This window comes from Lissotriton vulgaris, chromosome 7 (assembly GCF_964263255.1).
Source record: "Lissotriton vulgaris chromosome 7, aLisVul1.2, whole genome shotgun sequence".
In the NCBI taxonomy this organism is placed as follows: domain Eukaryota; kingdom Metazoa; phylum Chordata; class Amphibia; order Caudata; family Salamandridae; genus Lissotriton; species Lissotriton vulgaris.
In genome coordinates, this window is record NC_141695.1 from 183,946,881 (window position 1) to 183,963,064 (window position 16,184).

Genomic DNA, 16,184 nt, shown 5'->3' on the forward strand with positions numbered 1-16,184 from the left:
GATTAAATTATTTCTCTATTATTATACATCTACTGTCCCTACATTACTGCTGCACAAATTATTAATTCTGTTAGTATTGAATCTCTGTGTGTGATCCAATGATTACTGCTGTAGTTAATGCTAACAGCAACCATTCCCTGAGGGCTTGTTTACACTCACCCCACTCGCATCCAGCACAGACGTTAGTGGATATGTGACCCTTTTAATAAAAAGAAGTCAAGCGCACATGCCTGTACCCACTTCCACTATCTATCTCTGTCCATGTGTTCATTATCTGTGCATGATACTGTCTCTGGGCCGTACTATATTACGTTGTGCTGTGGACAGAGTATGCAACCATGTTACCTCTGGTATTGGAGAACATTTTGGTTATGTAACTTTTAGGTGTATGGGTATCAGTGGCGGAAGGCTACTTTACAGACCATGAATATTGATGAAGATGATGGTTGCATGTTGTGTGTAGTGTAAGATATGTGTATATTGCAAAAAGTTTAGAAAAAAGTTCTCTAAGCAGAAGAGGTGTGTCTCTTGAAATGTAGTACAGATATTGACTAAAATGGGTGGCGTTTTTTAACTGTTTCAATGGGAAATGTTATGAACTAATGAAATGCTTTTTTTTATGGTCACATGGCAATCGCGCACTCAGTGCGCAATGAGACCGCACCTGATGTGATTTTGAGAAAATATATTTACTATAATATACGTTTATTACAATTAGAAATATATAAGTGTCTAAAATATTTTTAATTATCGCTTGCTCTCATATACACTTCAAAGTTATTTAGATATAGTATTGAGACAAAAGAATGAGTGAATGGCGTATGCGACGCAACACCCTATGTCTATGACATAACACAGGACGAGGGAGTGTGCATTCGTCGCATTCGCAACAAGCAGCGGGCATCAACCCACACGTACATGACGTAACTCGCGGCTTGGTAGTGCGTACCGGTCGCATACCACATTAGCAGCTGGAGCGAACTCATACGTAAATGTTGGTATGCGTGACACGGTGCCACAAACCCGTCGGAAAGAAATGTGCATCATTTAAATGTGGTGGATAGTATTTGCGTGCTGGTGGAGCTTGGCAGACTACTGGTACGGGACTGTAGTTTTCTCAAAAAAAGAAAAAAAGATTATATACATATCATATTTTTGGGGGAAGATATAAAAGATGGCATAATTTCTAAAGTTTTAAAAAAGGATAATAGAGTTGCAAAATTTTAAAAAAGAAGTAAAAAAAATGTGGTTTTATAAACATTAAAATATGAAATTAACATTTATAAAACCTTTGAAATTCACTGAAAAAACCATAGGTTTTACAGACGTCATAGTTAGGAATTAGCATTTAAAAACCTTGGACAATCATTGAAGAAACATAGGTTTCAGGGATTTTACAGTTAGTTGGACATTTGACTCTTATCAAACCAGAGAAATTTGCCAGTTATAATTAGTTGAGCTAACTATAACTCGAGCACCTGCAATGCACTGCTGATGACGTCACATATTGCATCACTCATGGTATGGTCAGTGACATCACTGATGACATCACTGATGACATCTAAAATGACATCACTGATGACATCATCCATGTGATAATCTGATGCACATACTTATGCCATAATATACATTTTGATACACCCACTCTAAAATACAGACTACTATTTTTGAAGCCATACACACAACAATGCCAGATACTACATACCACCGACTATGTTCTAGGTCTATACACACATCCAGTCACTTATAAATGCAGTTACTGATCAATACAGTACATATGCAATCATACACCTGTACATACAGTCACACTCCGCCACTCATCCATAGAGTTACTCACACATCTAGCCAGTCATGCAAAGAATGAATCACATACCCATGTACTCATGTATACAGTTATACACATCAACTCAGTTATTTATACACACACCACATCACTTACTTATGCAGATACTAACAAATACATACTGTCTGATACAATCAATGATACAAGTGGAGAAGTGTGGCTCAATGGTTGGAGCAGCAGACCCTGATGCAGAGGTCTGGCCCGGGACCAGGGTTCAATTCCCACCTCCGTGGTTCTTGGACTCAATTTCCCCGGACCTGATAACTCTCACTGCGGTGCCAAGTCTAATCATGGGTCCCACTCTGTGATTCTGGGTAATAGCTTGCTTAATCTCAACAATGGCCCCAGCAGTGCTTGGATGCCTGGCTTCACCTTGGGGGTGCCCAGGAGTGGACATTTCAAAGTAAAGCCAGGAAGGTTCCACAGCGGTATGAATACACATTTACACACAAGCAGACACTCATTTATACACCCACTCTTCAAATAATTTACTCTCACGTATAGTCATTTTATACTCTAACACTCACATATACTGCCTAAAAACATAAGTAGATACTCACACACATACCACTAACACATTCATTCACTCACCAACACATCCATACACACACTAACTCAACCATATAGCCCTTCCCAGATGCATTTTTTAATCAATACAACCAGTGGATCATCCACTCAGACATCTATGCACAGTCACATACCCCTCAGCCACCCACACAGACACTCAGGCACCCATACAGATACTCAGACAACAAATCAATAACCAATATAAACACTCATGTAGCTACTCACCAACCCATGCAGCCGCTTACACACCAACTGAGAGACTAATTCAGACTTTCACACAGTTTAGACACTAACCCATGCATTCAATCACTCACTTATACAGTAAGTGACGCACCTACTAAAAAATCCCTTCAGGCACTTGGAAATCCATTCATTCTTCAATACACCTTGGCATAGATATAAATGAAAAATATTTAAACTTTACAGAAATACACATTCACTGGATGATGTCATCAGTGATGTCATTTGACATTTCATCAGTGATGTCACTGACCATGTCATGAGAGATGTAATATGTAACATCATCAGCAGTGCATTGCGGGCGCACAAGTTATAGTTAGCTCAACTAACTATAACTGGTGAATTTCTCTGGTTTTATATGAGCCAAATGTCCAACTATCTATAACGTCCCTGAAACCTATGGTTTTTTTCAGTGAATTTCTAAGGTTTTTTAAATGCTAATTCCTTTCTATAACATCTGTAAAACCTATGTTTTTTTTAGTAAAGATCCAAGATCGTCACCTGGACTGCCGCTATCTTCTGTGTGAGTGCTGCCATGTAGCAGCGGTGCACTGCTAAATATTAATCCAAACACGCTGCATAACACAGTGTGGGGCACACTCGAGTAGGGTATATGATGGCTACTTTATTGTAGTCCCGTACCTGAACAAACGTGTTTCGCCCATGACGGCCTTTGTAAATGTCAGTACGACAATGGATCCATAAGGTTTAAATACATGGCAATTGATTAACTATTGGCCAATATAGAAAACTGACTTATTTAAAAGCATGTTATTTCATGGTAACAGAGGCAGCCATCTTAAAATGGATAAAAGAGAGAGCCTATTTCTCATGCTTCATAGGTATTCATCTCCCGCAACCATTCATTTTGTATCATGGTTATATGAAAGTCAATCACTATAAATAAATAACCATAAACATCAATAAATTAAATTTGTTATCAATGCATATCAAAAATATCCAATAATTAACTAGTATTAATAAATATTGATAAAAATTCAATTACAATCTAAAATATTTACAATATCATATAATAGATATAATAGATTTCTTCTCAAACAAAATAGAGCCCGAATGGGCAAAGACAATATGTCCAATAGTGAGATCTCGACAGAATTGACAAGCCAATAGACAGCCGCAATAATGCCCTTGATGGGCTAGAAAGAGTCCACTTTATACACCTGTTGAACATGATCTTTGCTTATAAAATTTTCATATTGGTCCATTTCCGATGTGTCAGCCATACAATCATTAGAAAAAACATTTCAAAATCAGAGAATAAGGACTTATGTAAAGCCACTAAAAAGAAAAAAAATGTAAACAAAATATTTTTGGGGATTTTCTTTTTTCAAAATATTTTATTAACATTTTTTGTTAAGATTTTCTTTTGAGATTTTTTCACGACATTTTTACAATTTTTTATATTTTTATATATATTACATTTTCTTCTTCTAGGTCATTTTATGAGGGAAGGTTTAAGCAGAAGTGAGGAAAATGATAAAGAGGGGGAGGGGAGGTATACACTCAGAGGGAGGAAGGAAAAATCATATAGCCAATGAAGTGTGAGATTACATGCTAAAATCATCGGGCTATTCCTTTATATTGGAATTATGCCTCCTATTAATACATGCATCTAATTCACAGTATTGTTACTTCACTATTGCCTTCAAATCTGTTGACATTAGTGGCAGGCTCATATGGTATTCACTAAAATAGAATTGCCGTGTAGATTGGAATAGTCTTACCCTACATGTATCCATAGTACGTCTTCGCAATTCAGACCAGGGGGGGTAACATTACACAAATACACTATATATTTGGACCCCAATTATCTAAACATTCTTACCCTGTCCCCTCCTCTTTTTGGCGGAGGAAAATGATCTAAACAGAACAATTTCAACTGCTGGCTATTGCTATTGTGGTGTTCCGAGAAATGCCTTGCAACAGGATAGCTGTTATCTTTTTGTGATTGTATGCATGTGATCCGAAATCCTCTTTGTCATCCGGTGTATCGTGCTTCCAACATAATGTAGGATGTACGGACACACCAGTCAATACACAGTGAATTCCGTGTTGCAATTGAGGAGTCTTCCTATATATCTAGTCTGGTCTTTGCCTGGCACCTGAAAATCTTTCACTACTTTGCTGTTTTTACATGCCTTACAATTAAGACATGGGTAAAAAACCTTTGCATTGCATAGGCTGCCTTCCATTTTATTATAGTGACTATGCACCAACATGTCTTTCAATGAAATAATATTCCTGTATGTTATTCTCGGATGGTGCGTGATTGATTTTCAAATTACACCATCCGATTGAAGAATATTCCAATGTTTCCCTAGAATCTGGCAGATTTCTCCTGAGTCTGTAGAATATGTCAATATCACTCTGGTGGTCTCACACTCACCAGATCAAGCTGTTTTATTGAGAAGTTCTTCTCTATCTTGTAGATTCACCTTTGTTAATGCCGGTTGCAACACCTTCTGAGGAAAGCCCCTTTGAACAAAAAGACTCACTGCATGCTCGGCAGCTGCATGGTAATCCTCTCTAGTTGTACTATTCCTTTTGAGGCATAACAGCTCTCCAAAGAGGATGCTGTTTATGAGACAACGTGGATGTTGGCTGGTGTAGTGCAGTGTAACATTACCCGCTGTGGGTTTGCGGAATAACTTTGTTTTCAGTTGCCCACCATTTATAAATACCATCAGATCCAGATACGCTACCTCCTTTCTACTAATGGTTCTGGTAAAATGTAGATTGATGTCATTGATGTTAAGACTATCTATATACTGGTCTAATTCGCTTCTAGTACCCATCCAGATGAAAAATATTTTGTCAATATAGCAGGTCCAAATTGCTATCCTCATTGGTACTTGCCCAGGCCACGTGCTTCTCCCACCAGCCAACGAACAAGTTTGCGTAGCTGGGAGTGAAGCACATGCCCATCGTGGTGCCCTGTTTCTGCATGTACAATTGGTCACCAAACGCAAAAATGCTATTGTGCAAGCAGAATCTCATGAGGTCCACGATCATCTGACTATGCTCCATACATTTTAAGGGTCTGGTTTTTAAATAAGTTTTCACAGCTTCTTCTCCCTGCTTATGGTTAATACAGGTGTACAAGCTGGAAAGGTCAAGTGTCACCAGAAAAAAGAAATTGTCCCAGTTCATGTGGCCATTCATCTTAATAAAATATGTGCTGTCCTTAACAAAAGAGACTAAGTTGTACACAAAAGGGTAGAGGATAACATTCGCAAATAGATTTTTTTAATGCCTGAGGAGTCTAGAATTGCGCTTTATTATTGATTTGCAATCAAAATCCCCAGGAGGCCTTAACAGCAGGGAGAATTTAACCATTTCACTTATGATGTTGGGAGGAGTAGCCCTCATATGGGCATAAAACAGACCAGCACACTAGGTGCACATAGGAGTAAAGAAGGTACACAATTACATTGAAAAACCCATTTGTGGGTTATAGTGTCATTACCATGCAATAAATAGCCTATCCAAAGCTGCATAGAAGTATAAGTGCGTAAGCCCATACAGGGCAGAATAAACTTTTTTCCTTTGTGCTACAGACAGCCTACCCAAGGTAGTACATAGTTACAAGTGCCTAAGCCCATACAAGGCAGAATCAAGAAACATACTTGTATAGCAACAGTGGTAATAGAATTTCGGGTAGATACAAAAAAGTTATCAGGAAATAGGCCATTGAGCAATGTCACCATGGGACTGTTACACTGTTGAAGTATGAATTTCATGTTGCTGAAAACTGCGTGGCCCACTGGTGGGTTATAATTAATTCTACAAGCGGATTACTGTGTCAGGACTTGGACCCCACTGGAGGAGATGTATTGAGGCACTACAACTCCCAGCATGCAGGATTTATTACTCACCTGGGAGCAGCATGCTAATTAAGATAAAAGAGTTGTGGTGCACAGCTGTGAACTGATTGCTTTCCTTATGATTAAGAGGCAGGGGCCTCGAAACGCGTCAGAGACAATTGAATTTAACTCTGAATGATATATGCTGGTCTTGGTAAATAAAAGTTCATGTTGATCAAATCTCCGTTGAGTGGCTCCCTTAAGCTTAGGGCATATAACATATAGGTAAGAAATTAATACAATTTTTGCATAGTTTTGTTAAACTGGATAAATGTTTTTACTTACATTCGATAAGTAGAGAGACATTTGCTGTGGTGGACGCCGACACAGTTGAAAAATGTGCTGTACAGTTTAGGTGCTTGTGGTTATCCCTCATGGTGACAATGAAGGTGATCTTCGATTTGTGGGATTGACTTCCATCGTTATTATCAACTGAGTAATTGCTCGTGGCATACACAGAGTTGATATCCCTGCTCCAGGTGATAGTGGGGGGCGTTCCTAAACAACGCCCCGGTGCCATACAATAGACCTGCCCCTCTCTACCCTCGATCAGTGCTGACTGGACAACGATTTTTGGCTTATCCTGAAGATCTGTAAAACAGAAATACATATATTTAATAACTTGTGGATATTGCTGGGGGAGCAGAAGGTAGAGCATTGAGAAGCATGTGACACAAATCACAAGACAGAGTTTAAGATCTATCAATGTCAGCACAAAAATATGTGTATGATTTACTCTGCAATGCGCACCAGCATCCGGCCCGAGAAAAGTGTAGTTCCTATCCGAATTTGGTCTCTCATATATAATTTCTTACATTTCAGATCATAGAGTGGAAATCATTTCTGGATGAAGAACGACAGACAAGGTCTAAAGTTTGAAGATTTACTTAAAGTAGTCAGTTACAGACATCTGTAAGCTAAGCCATAAATCAATAGCATCAATAGTAGACAGATCAATAAATAGTAATCGGAGAGCTCAAAGGCTCCAACAAACCAGCATAGATTCACCTTCAAATAAGTGGGAAAAGGGAATCTCAAGAACATGCTGAAATTGCACTCTTTTCTATAGAGCATTAGACAAAGAGATTCATACATTCACTACCTAGGATCTTTTCCAATTAGAAGTAAGTAAAAACAAACAATTACTACAGAATACAATTGGTGGTTCTCTTATCATTCTATGACATTGAGTTTAGGTGTTCACAGTAAGCATGATTTGGTTACATTGTATGCTGCTCTGGGACCCTTGGTTTGCCCTTGGAAAGGTACATTCCCATCCTGTGTGGTTGGAAAGTCTCAGTCCTTTACAAAAAGGCTAAGAGAATCTTTAATACACAGACTATGAACAGTAGAAATGGTTACATGGAGTAGCTGCTGCCAGGGAATGAGAGTGGAGGGGCAAAGGGCATAGGTTTACAAAATTTAAAAAACACATACCTTTTTGTTGTCTCTCCTCCATGTCCCTTGTCATGACATTGTCTTTCAGCTGGAAGCGCACAGGCTCCCTCCCCTAAGCCAATCACTATGCTACAATGAAGGGTTGTGATTGGGCTGATCGCAGTGGCCCAGCTCTCAGGTGGGGGAATGGGAGGCTGGACATGTTTCCCACCAGGCTGTGTAATGCAGCCTGGTGGGGAATATGCAAAGGGCTCATACCTGGCCAAGCAGTCGTGCGCACTTCAGAGTGCAGCAACCACTCCTCCTCCCGGATGTCACAGGAGTCCCAGCCCCGCCCAACCTGGCTGAAAATAAAAAATGATAACAGAAATAACTTCTATTATTAGAAACATTTTTTACACTGTTCTATGAGCAGTGGGGCAACGCTCCTCCGCTTAAGCCGATAAACCGCCACTGGTTACCTGGTATACAGCGGTGTCACATCCAAGATGGACGACAGAAGCAAATTTTACCTAAGTTAGGCCAAGCTCAGTTTCCTTGTTATTTGTTGCACACATTTTAAAAAAGAATTCTTACATCTGTGACCGTGAGCAAGAAAAGATAGCTCTCCAGTCAGTCACTGAGAGAAGATATTAATAGTCACTTCTGGAAAGGGGCGACCATTCGGTCCCCCCGAACGTATGGTGGAGTACCACGATCCCCCCGGGAAGCCATCTTGGGCGGGAGGCGAGTCTCGGCTGGTATGCCCGAAGCGGCGTAGCCGGGGCGCGCCTTTTCCCGCCCAGGAGTGGGTTGTCCTAGACACCGACGCGACTGGCCACGCCCTCGGAGGCAGGCGGGGGCGGGTTTACGCCCGCCCTGAAGACGGATAAAAGGAGCAACAAGCCAAGAAAGCATCCTCTTGTTCCTGTGCTCTGAAGCTGCACCTCCCCGCTGCAAGTGAGCTCGAGACGGAACGAAGAGCCAATTTTGAGCGTTGTAATCTTTCTTTTTGTCTTACAGATATCCCGTCTGAGAATGCCCAAGAAAGTCGGAAAGCGGGTCAGTACCGATCAGATGCTCCGCATGCTCATGAAGGAGGTAGCCGATTTGAAGAAGCAGATGGCGGCTAAAAACGGGGAGGGAGGACCGAAACGGCCTTTGCCGGGAGTAGTCCCCGGTGGGAGAGGCAAGAGGTCCAGAAGGGGGGCGCTTGGGGGGGAAACCCCGGTTCCCGATACCCCACTTGAGGAGCCGACCCCGGTGCCGAAGGAGGGGAATCCGATCCCCGTGGTGGTCACCCCCGTGACCGGGGAAGATATGCCTCCCGAGTTAGCGGCACAACTGGCAGCGTGGTTGGGAAAAGATAGCGAGGGCACCACGGCTGACGACGCCCGGGCAGTAATGAGACAACTGCGGGAATCTAGGGAGGCTGTGAAGGGACCATCTTCTGTTGCAGCTTCTGGTTCAGGTAAGCGGCCATTGCCGATCGCGGGGGAAGGGTCTGTACCTTCACGAAGGGAGAAGGTGGCTCAGCATGTTCCACTGGAAATTAAGGAAAAGATTTGGGCGAATAAGTATGTTAATATATTCTCTTTGCTTACCGACCATTATGAGATGGAGCATGTTAAGAGCCAAAAGGAGCTCATGCATCCGAGTGTTTGGCGCGCAAAAATGGCCGCCTTTAAGGTTGACGAAAACATTGGTACTTGGGGCAGAGCGTGGGGCATTTTTACTTCCATCATGGGCGAGCGCAGGCCCGAGTTGCTGACCGAGTTGCCTATTTATCAATCACGTATCATGGAGTATTCCGTAGCGTATGGGGGCAATCAGTGGTTCTGCTATGACAATATTTTTAGAAAAGCTAAGGAACACGACCCAGTTCTGACTTGGGATTGTTACGACTCCGTGTCATGGCAAAAAATGGAGAGTACAGGAATGTTAAAAGTACCATTGTCAGGGAGTAGCGGGGGTGAATCTTCCCGCCAATACTCTGGGACACCCTTTCGGACCGGTGCAGGTAACGAGTACCACTCGAAGCCGAGTGGCAACGCAGGTAAAAGGGGGATTTGTTGGAATTTTAACAGAGGTAAATGTACGAGGCCCCAGGGGTCATGCAAGTTCAGACATGAATGTGGGGGGTGTGGGCAGCCATCCCATCCCGAGTCCATGTGCAGAGCCAAAGCGGGTGATAACGGTGGTAAGGGGAGCGCCAAACAGGTCTGAAATAGTCCGAGGGGCGCCTTTACCTACACCGATTGATACCATGGCAATGATTCCTTGGCTCAGTGATTACCCGGATCTTGCTTCCGCTGGGGTGTTGCGAAACGGGTTTACATATGGTTTCCGTATCCCAGTGGGGGATTTTAAGGGTGTAGCAATCTGTAAGAATCAACTATCGGTCTTGCAGCATACGGCTGTGGTACAGGTAAAGATTGGGAAGGAGGTGACTCGAGGTCGTGTCGCCGGTCCATTTGATTTGCCACCGGTTGCTAATTTTGTTTGTTCCCCTCTAGGGGTGGTCCCCAAGAAGGACCTGGGTGAGTTTCGGCTGATACATAACTTGTCAGCCCCATGTGGTCTTTCCGTGAATGATGCGATAGACCCGGAAGTGTGTTCGGTGCGGTACGCATCTTTCGATGAGGCCGTCGCCATGTTGAATCGCCTGGGGCCCGGGGCGCTGATGGCAAAGTCAGACATCGAGTCAGCGTTCCGGTTGCTCCCGGTACACCCAGACGATCAGCGTCTCCTTGGTTTCAGGTTTCAGGGTCGCTATTACATGGACAGATGTATGCCAATGGGATGTTCCATATCTTGTGCCTATTTTGAAAAGTTCAGTTGTTTTCTGCAATGGGTCTTCACAAAGAAGACGGGTTTTCGACATGTTATGCATTATCTCGATGATTTTCTGTTCCTGGGGGCAGCCGGGGATCCAGAATGTGGACAGGCTTTAAATGAATTTTGTGTCTTAATGAACCAATTTGGTGTGCCATTGGCGCCAGGTAAGACCGTGGGTCCCTCGACTTCCCTCGAGTTTCTGGGGATCGAGCTCGACTCGGCAGTGGGTTGTTTTCGATTACCAAAAGAAAAGGTTTTAAAATTCAGGGCATCCCTGGAAACATTTATTGGTGAGATTAAGGTAAAACTGCATCAATTGCAACAAGTGGTGGGCCAGTTGAATTTTGCCCTGAGAGTAATGCCGATGGCCCGCCCCTTTTCCCGCTCGATTGCACAAGCCATGGTCGGCCTGAAGGAGGGTCATCACCGCACGAGGCTCTCGGCAGAGGTTCGCCAGGACATGCGCATTTGGTTGGCATTTCTGGCGGATTTCAATGGTCGAATTGTCTGGAACAAACCGGCGGTGTCCTCTGAGGAGCTGGGGCTGTGGACAGACTCGGCGGGGAGTGTAGGTTTTGGTGCCATATTCGGCAGACAATGGTCGGCCCAAAAATGGCCGTCATGGTGGCATGAGTGCGGATTGACGAAGAACATTGCTTTTCTCGAGCTTTTCCCTATTTTGGTGGCCTTGAAAACTTGGCCTGAGGGGTTCCGGGATCAGTCTGTGGTGTTTTGGTCTGACAACATGACCGTGGTTGAAAGTATCAATAGTCAGGCAGCACGTTGCAAATGGATGCTGAGACTGCTTAAAGAAATTGTGTTATTGTGCATGCAGTTGAATGTGCTCTTTAGGGCGAGACATGTCCCGGGGGTACTGAACCAAGCGGCTGATGCGCTTTCTCGTTTCCGTATGCAGGCTTTTTTGGGTTTTCTGCCCACAGCGGACCCAGTGGCAGCACCCTTTCCCGAAGCTCTCTGGTCTCTCGGTGCCCCGAACTACAAAACCTCGTGGGAGAGAGTTTAGCACCCAGGACAAGGAAGGCATACGAAGGGGCGTTCCGTTCCTATTGGTCCTTTTTGGGTTTGGCTAGGGGGGAGCTTTGGGGCCAGGAGGAGCTTGTCGTAAAATTTTTGCTGTCTTTACATCAGGCAGGCAAATCAGTAGCTACGGCCCAGAGGCATCGGGCCGCCATTTCCTTTATGGCAAGGGCTCATGGGATCCAGGACCCGACAGCGTCTTTCGTGGTGCAGAAAGCGCTACGTGGGTGGCAACGCCTTGAAGGTCGCAGAGTAGATGAGAGGCACCCGATAGGTCTGGACAGGTTGGCCCTGTTATTATCCGTACTCCCTGCAACTTGTTCATCACAGTATGAAACGGTGTTATTCCGAGCCGCTTTTGCGCTAGCATTCCATGGGGCTATGCGGGTAAGCGAACTAGTGGCGAGGAACAAGCAGGATACGATGGGGGGACTGTGCCGAGAGCACATTCAGGTCAAGGGGGAGACGATGACTGTCTCGTTTGTCAGGTCCAAGACCGATCAGGGTGCGAATGGGGACTGCATAATCATACAAAGGATTCCCGGGTCGTCCATGTGCCCTGTGGTTTGCGTAGAGGAATATTTAGCGCAAAGGGTGGCATCATGGGGGGGGACCTTGTTGAGACACGCTGACGCCACCCCACTGACGAGGTTTCAGTTCCAGCGGGTGCTTGCGATGTCGATTTCGGCCGCGGGCTTGAACCCCGGCGAGTTTGGGACCCATTCCTTTCGGATAGGGGCTGCTACAGAGGCTACAGCCAGGGGTCTGAGTGTAGAAGAAGTAAAACGTGTGGGGCGTTGGTCCTCGAACTGTTATAAAAGGTATGTGCGGTTGCACATGTTGTGAAGCTGTAATGATGTACTCACGCTTCTTGTTTTGTTTGGTTTTCAGTTGCGCAAGCCTACGAGGCGGGGCGGACTGTGCAGTCGACCCGACACCTGGGGACCAGCGGTCTGACATCACCGGCTGTGAAAAAGGAGGTGTGGGTCGTGGGCCACTCATACGTGAGGCGTGCCGCGGACGTATTCAAAGCAGGTGACATGATTCACGTGGCTGGGGAATACGGGTACAGTGTGTCCTTCTACGGAAAGGGCGGGCTCTGTATTGACCAGTTTCAATCCTTTTTTGAGGGTTTGTTAGGGCGGACAAGGTCACCGCCGTCTATAATCATAGTCCATCTTGGGGGCAACGATTTGGTGGCCACTGGTAGACGACTTCTTCTTGAGGCAATGCTTTCCACAGTAAGTTGGTTGGCAAGAAGAGTTCCAGGGTGCACAATTGCATGGTCCCATATGATCCCACGAAAAGTGTGGCGGGGGGCTATTTCTGTTTCTGCTCTGAATCAGTCAGTAAGGAAAATAAATACCAAAGTGAGTAGATTGTTTCGTTCAAGTACACTGCATTCTGTTTCGCACGGTTGTATCAAAGGGGACAGTATGTATTTGGGTGATGGTGTTCATTTGTCCCGGGTGGGGAATGAGTAACTCATAGGAGACCTCATAGCTTGGCTAAAGAGTTTAAAACATGACCTTTAGGCAGGAGTGGTGTGGGGGGTCCGGATAGCCGGTCAACTATCCGGCCTGTGGCGGTAAGGTCATGATCGGTGAGCAGTAATTGGAAGATCCCTATGGGGGGGCGTCACCCATTACGGATGGGAGCGCTCGGGGGAGGTGGCCATTGGCCCCTCAACGGGGAGGCGGTCCCGTCTAAGGATAGGCCGCCGCCGGAAGGAAAGGAAAGGTGGTCAAGGCCCCTTCCTGGATAGGAGGGGCTACGGGCCCTCCTGGGGAATTTCCCGGGGCCAGGACATCTGCGACGGCAGATGGGTAAGTTGTGTGGGGTTCGGGAGGGGGTTTACGCTACCTCTTAGACACCTCACACGAGTCCTCGGACGACCGTTAAATGGCGTCGAGTTCATTGGGGCCCCCGTCAAGTCCAAGGGAAATTGGTAGATGCACTTGAGGTACGCCTCTGTGCGGTTGGTCCCCTCACAAGTGAGGGTGGTATTTCTGGTTTAGGGATCTGACACCGGTTACGACCTTGCCGTTGGCCCTTAACGTTAGGATGTACAATTTCAAGTCAAATGTTTGTAGGATGTTAGTTCGGCTAGGAGAACCTTTGTATTAGAGATCTGTTAAGGTTAGCCAAACATCGTAATATGGAAATGAAATTGTACATAATATGAAACTGTTATTTTAATGTTTTGATTTTGTTTCATATTTTAATAAATACGGCCGGGAGGGTCACTCCCTCCCGCCTTCCAAAAGTTCAGAACCGTTTCCGGTTTCCCATCCTTGGGGATTGTGTTGAGAGGGGGTGGCGGGTATCTCAGCCATATGGAAAGGGGCGACCATTCGGTCCCCCCGAACGTATGGTGGAGTACCACGATCCCCCCGGGAAGCCATCTTGGGCGGGAGGCGAGTCTCGGCTGGTATGCCCGAAGCGGCGTAGCCGGGGCGCGCCTTTTCCCGCCCAGGAGTGGGTTGTCCTAGACACCGACGCGACTGGCCACGCCCTCGGAGGCAGGCGGGGGCGGGTTTACGCCCGCCCTGAAGACGGATAAAAGGAGCAACAAGCCAAGAAAGCATCCTCTTGTTCCTGTGCTCTGAAGCTGCACCTCCCCGCTGCACGTGAGCTCGAGACGGAACGAAGAGCCAATTTTGACCCACCCACCAGCCCCTGAGGACAGCTAGTTGTTTTGAATAAAGTTTTGATGTGGTAACTCTATTTTCTTGCAGGTTGTAATGATTGTCGTGAAATTTTTTGAATATGCAATAAAGATGGTCATTTTCAGTATGTTTTGCAAATAAAGTATTTTGCACTAGTGTTGATCAGTAATCATGCTTGTAATAAGTTATACTTGTTTTGTAATTTAGGAATTTAGGTAGATTTGTCGTATTTATTGTCGGGCGGTAAGGTCATGATCGGTGAGCAGTAATTGGAAGATCCCTATGGGGGGGCGTCACCCATTACGGATGGGAGCGCTCGGGGGAGGTGGCCATTGGCCCCTCAACGGGGAGGCGGTCCGGTCTAAGGATAGGCCGCCGCCGGAAGGAAAGGAAAGGTGGTCAAGGCCCCTTCCTGGATAGGAGGGGCTACGGGCCCTCCTGGGGAATTTCCCGGGGCCAGGACATCTGCGACGGCAGATGGGTAAGTTGTGTGGGGTTCGGGAGGGGGTTTACGCTACCTCTTAGACACCTCACACGAGTCCTCGGACGACCGTTAAATGGCGTCGAGTTCATTGGGGCCCCCGTCAAGTCCAAGGGAAATTGGTAGATGCACTTGAGGTACGCCTCTGTGCGGTTGGTCCCCTCACAAGTGAGGGTGGTATTTCTGGTTTAGGGATCTGACACCGGTTACGACCTTGCCGTTGGCCCTTAACGTTAGGATGTACAATTTCAAGTCAAATGTTTGTAGGATGTTAGTTCGGCTAGGAGAACCTTTGTATTAGAGATCTGTTAAGGTTAGCCAAACATCGTAATATGGAAATGAAATTGTACATAATATGAAACTGTTATTTTAATGTTTTGATTTTGTTTCATATTTTAATAAATACGGCCGGGAGGGTCACTCCCTCCCGCCTTCCAAAAGTTCAGAACCGTTTCCGGTTTCCCATCCTTGGGGATTGTGTTGAGAGGGGGTGGCGGGTATCTCAGCCATATGTCCTCCGCTGCTGGTAACCATGTTGTGTCTGTGCTTTGGCCTGGTATGCAACGCATTAACAGTAGTAATAATGTGATGTAATGTGGAATTTAGAATGAGGGCACAGGAATGTTCGGTAATAGAAGGTGAAGGTGGGGGCAGGAAGTTATGACCATTAGAGGAGACAAGCAGGAAATACGTTATATGACAGTCGTTAAATAAAAAGAAGATCTCAGAGTACCACTAACATTTCTGGTGGTCTCTGTCTGTTACAATGGCGACGAGGAGGAAGATTGATGCACTCAGAGTTTAAGAAGCAGCACTGTCACCCCTGTTGGCTGTCTAAAAAAAATTCAATGTGCTGCAGCTCATGTGGAAGTTTGATGTGGCAAAACAGTTTGAGAAGCGACGAAACAGGAGCAGAAGCTGAAAGCGGCTGTGCGCAGTAACGGTGTGAGCCAAAACAGTAAAGGAATGCAAGCACGGGCATCGTGTATGCGCAATGGCAATAAAGGCCGCCATCCTAAAATCAGGCACTTGCGTCGTGTATCTTATTACAGGTGACGATTGAGGCGATCATAAATCATAGAGTGGGAAACATAATAAATATTACGAAAAAGGATTTTCTTGCCAACGTAAATGAAAGGAAATTAATAGTAATAAAGATAGAAAGGCCGAAATCCTGCAAAATTGAGTCAAATCTCGACAGCCATTTTGTAAACAGGCACACTATTGGGACAGTACAAAAAAAAATG

The 16,184-nt window shown here is 45.1% G+C and overlaps 1 protein-coding gene across 1 annotated transcript in view; it reads right to left on the minus strand.

The window, feature by feature from the left end:
• LOC147701148 (sialic acid-binding Ig-like lectin 13) overlaps positions 1–16,184 on the minus strand; it is a 498,018-nt gene that overhangs the window by 96,810 nt on the left and 385,024 nt on the right. Inside the window, exon 4 of the mRNA XM_086929313.1 lies at positions 6,820–7,125. Within this exon, the coding sequence (XP_086785439.1) occupies positions 6,820–7,125 (306 nt within the window). The remainder of the gene's footprint in view (positions 1–6,819; positions 7,126–16,184) is intronic.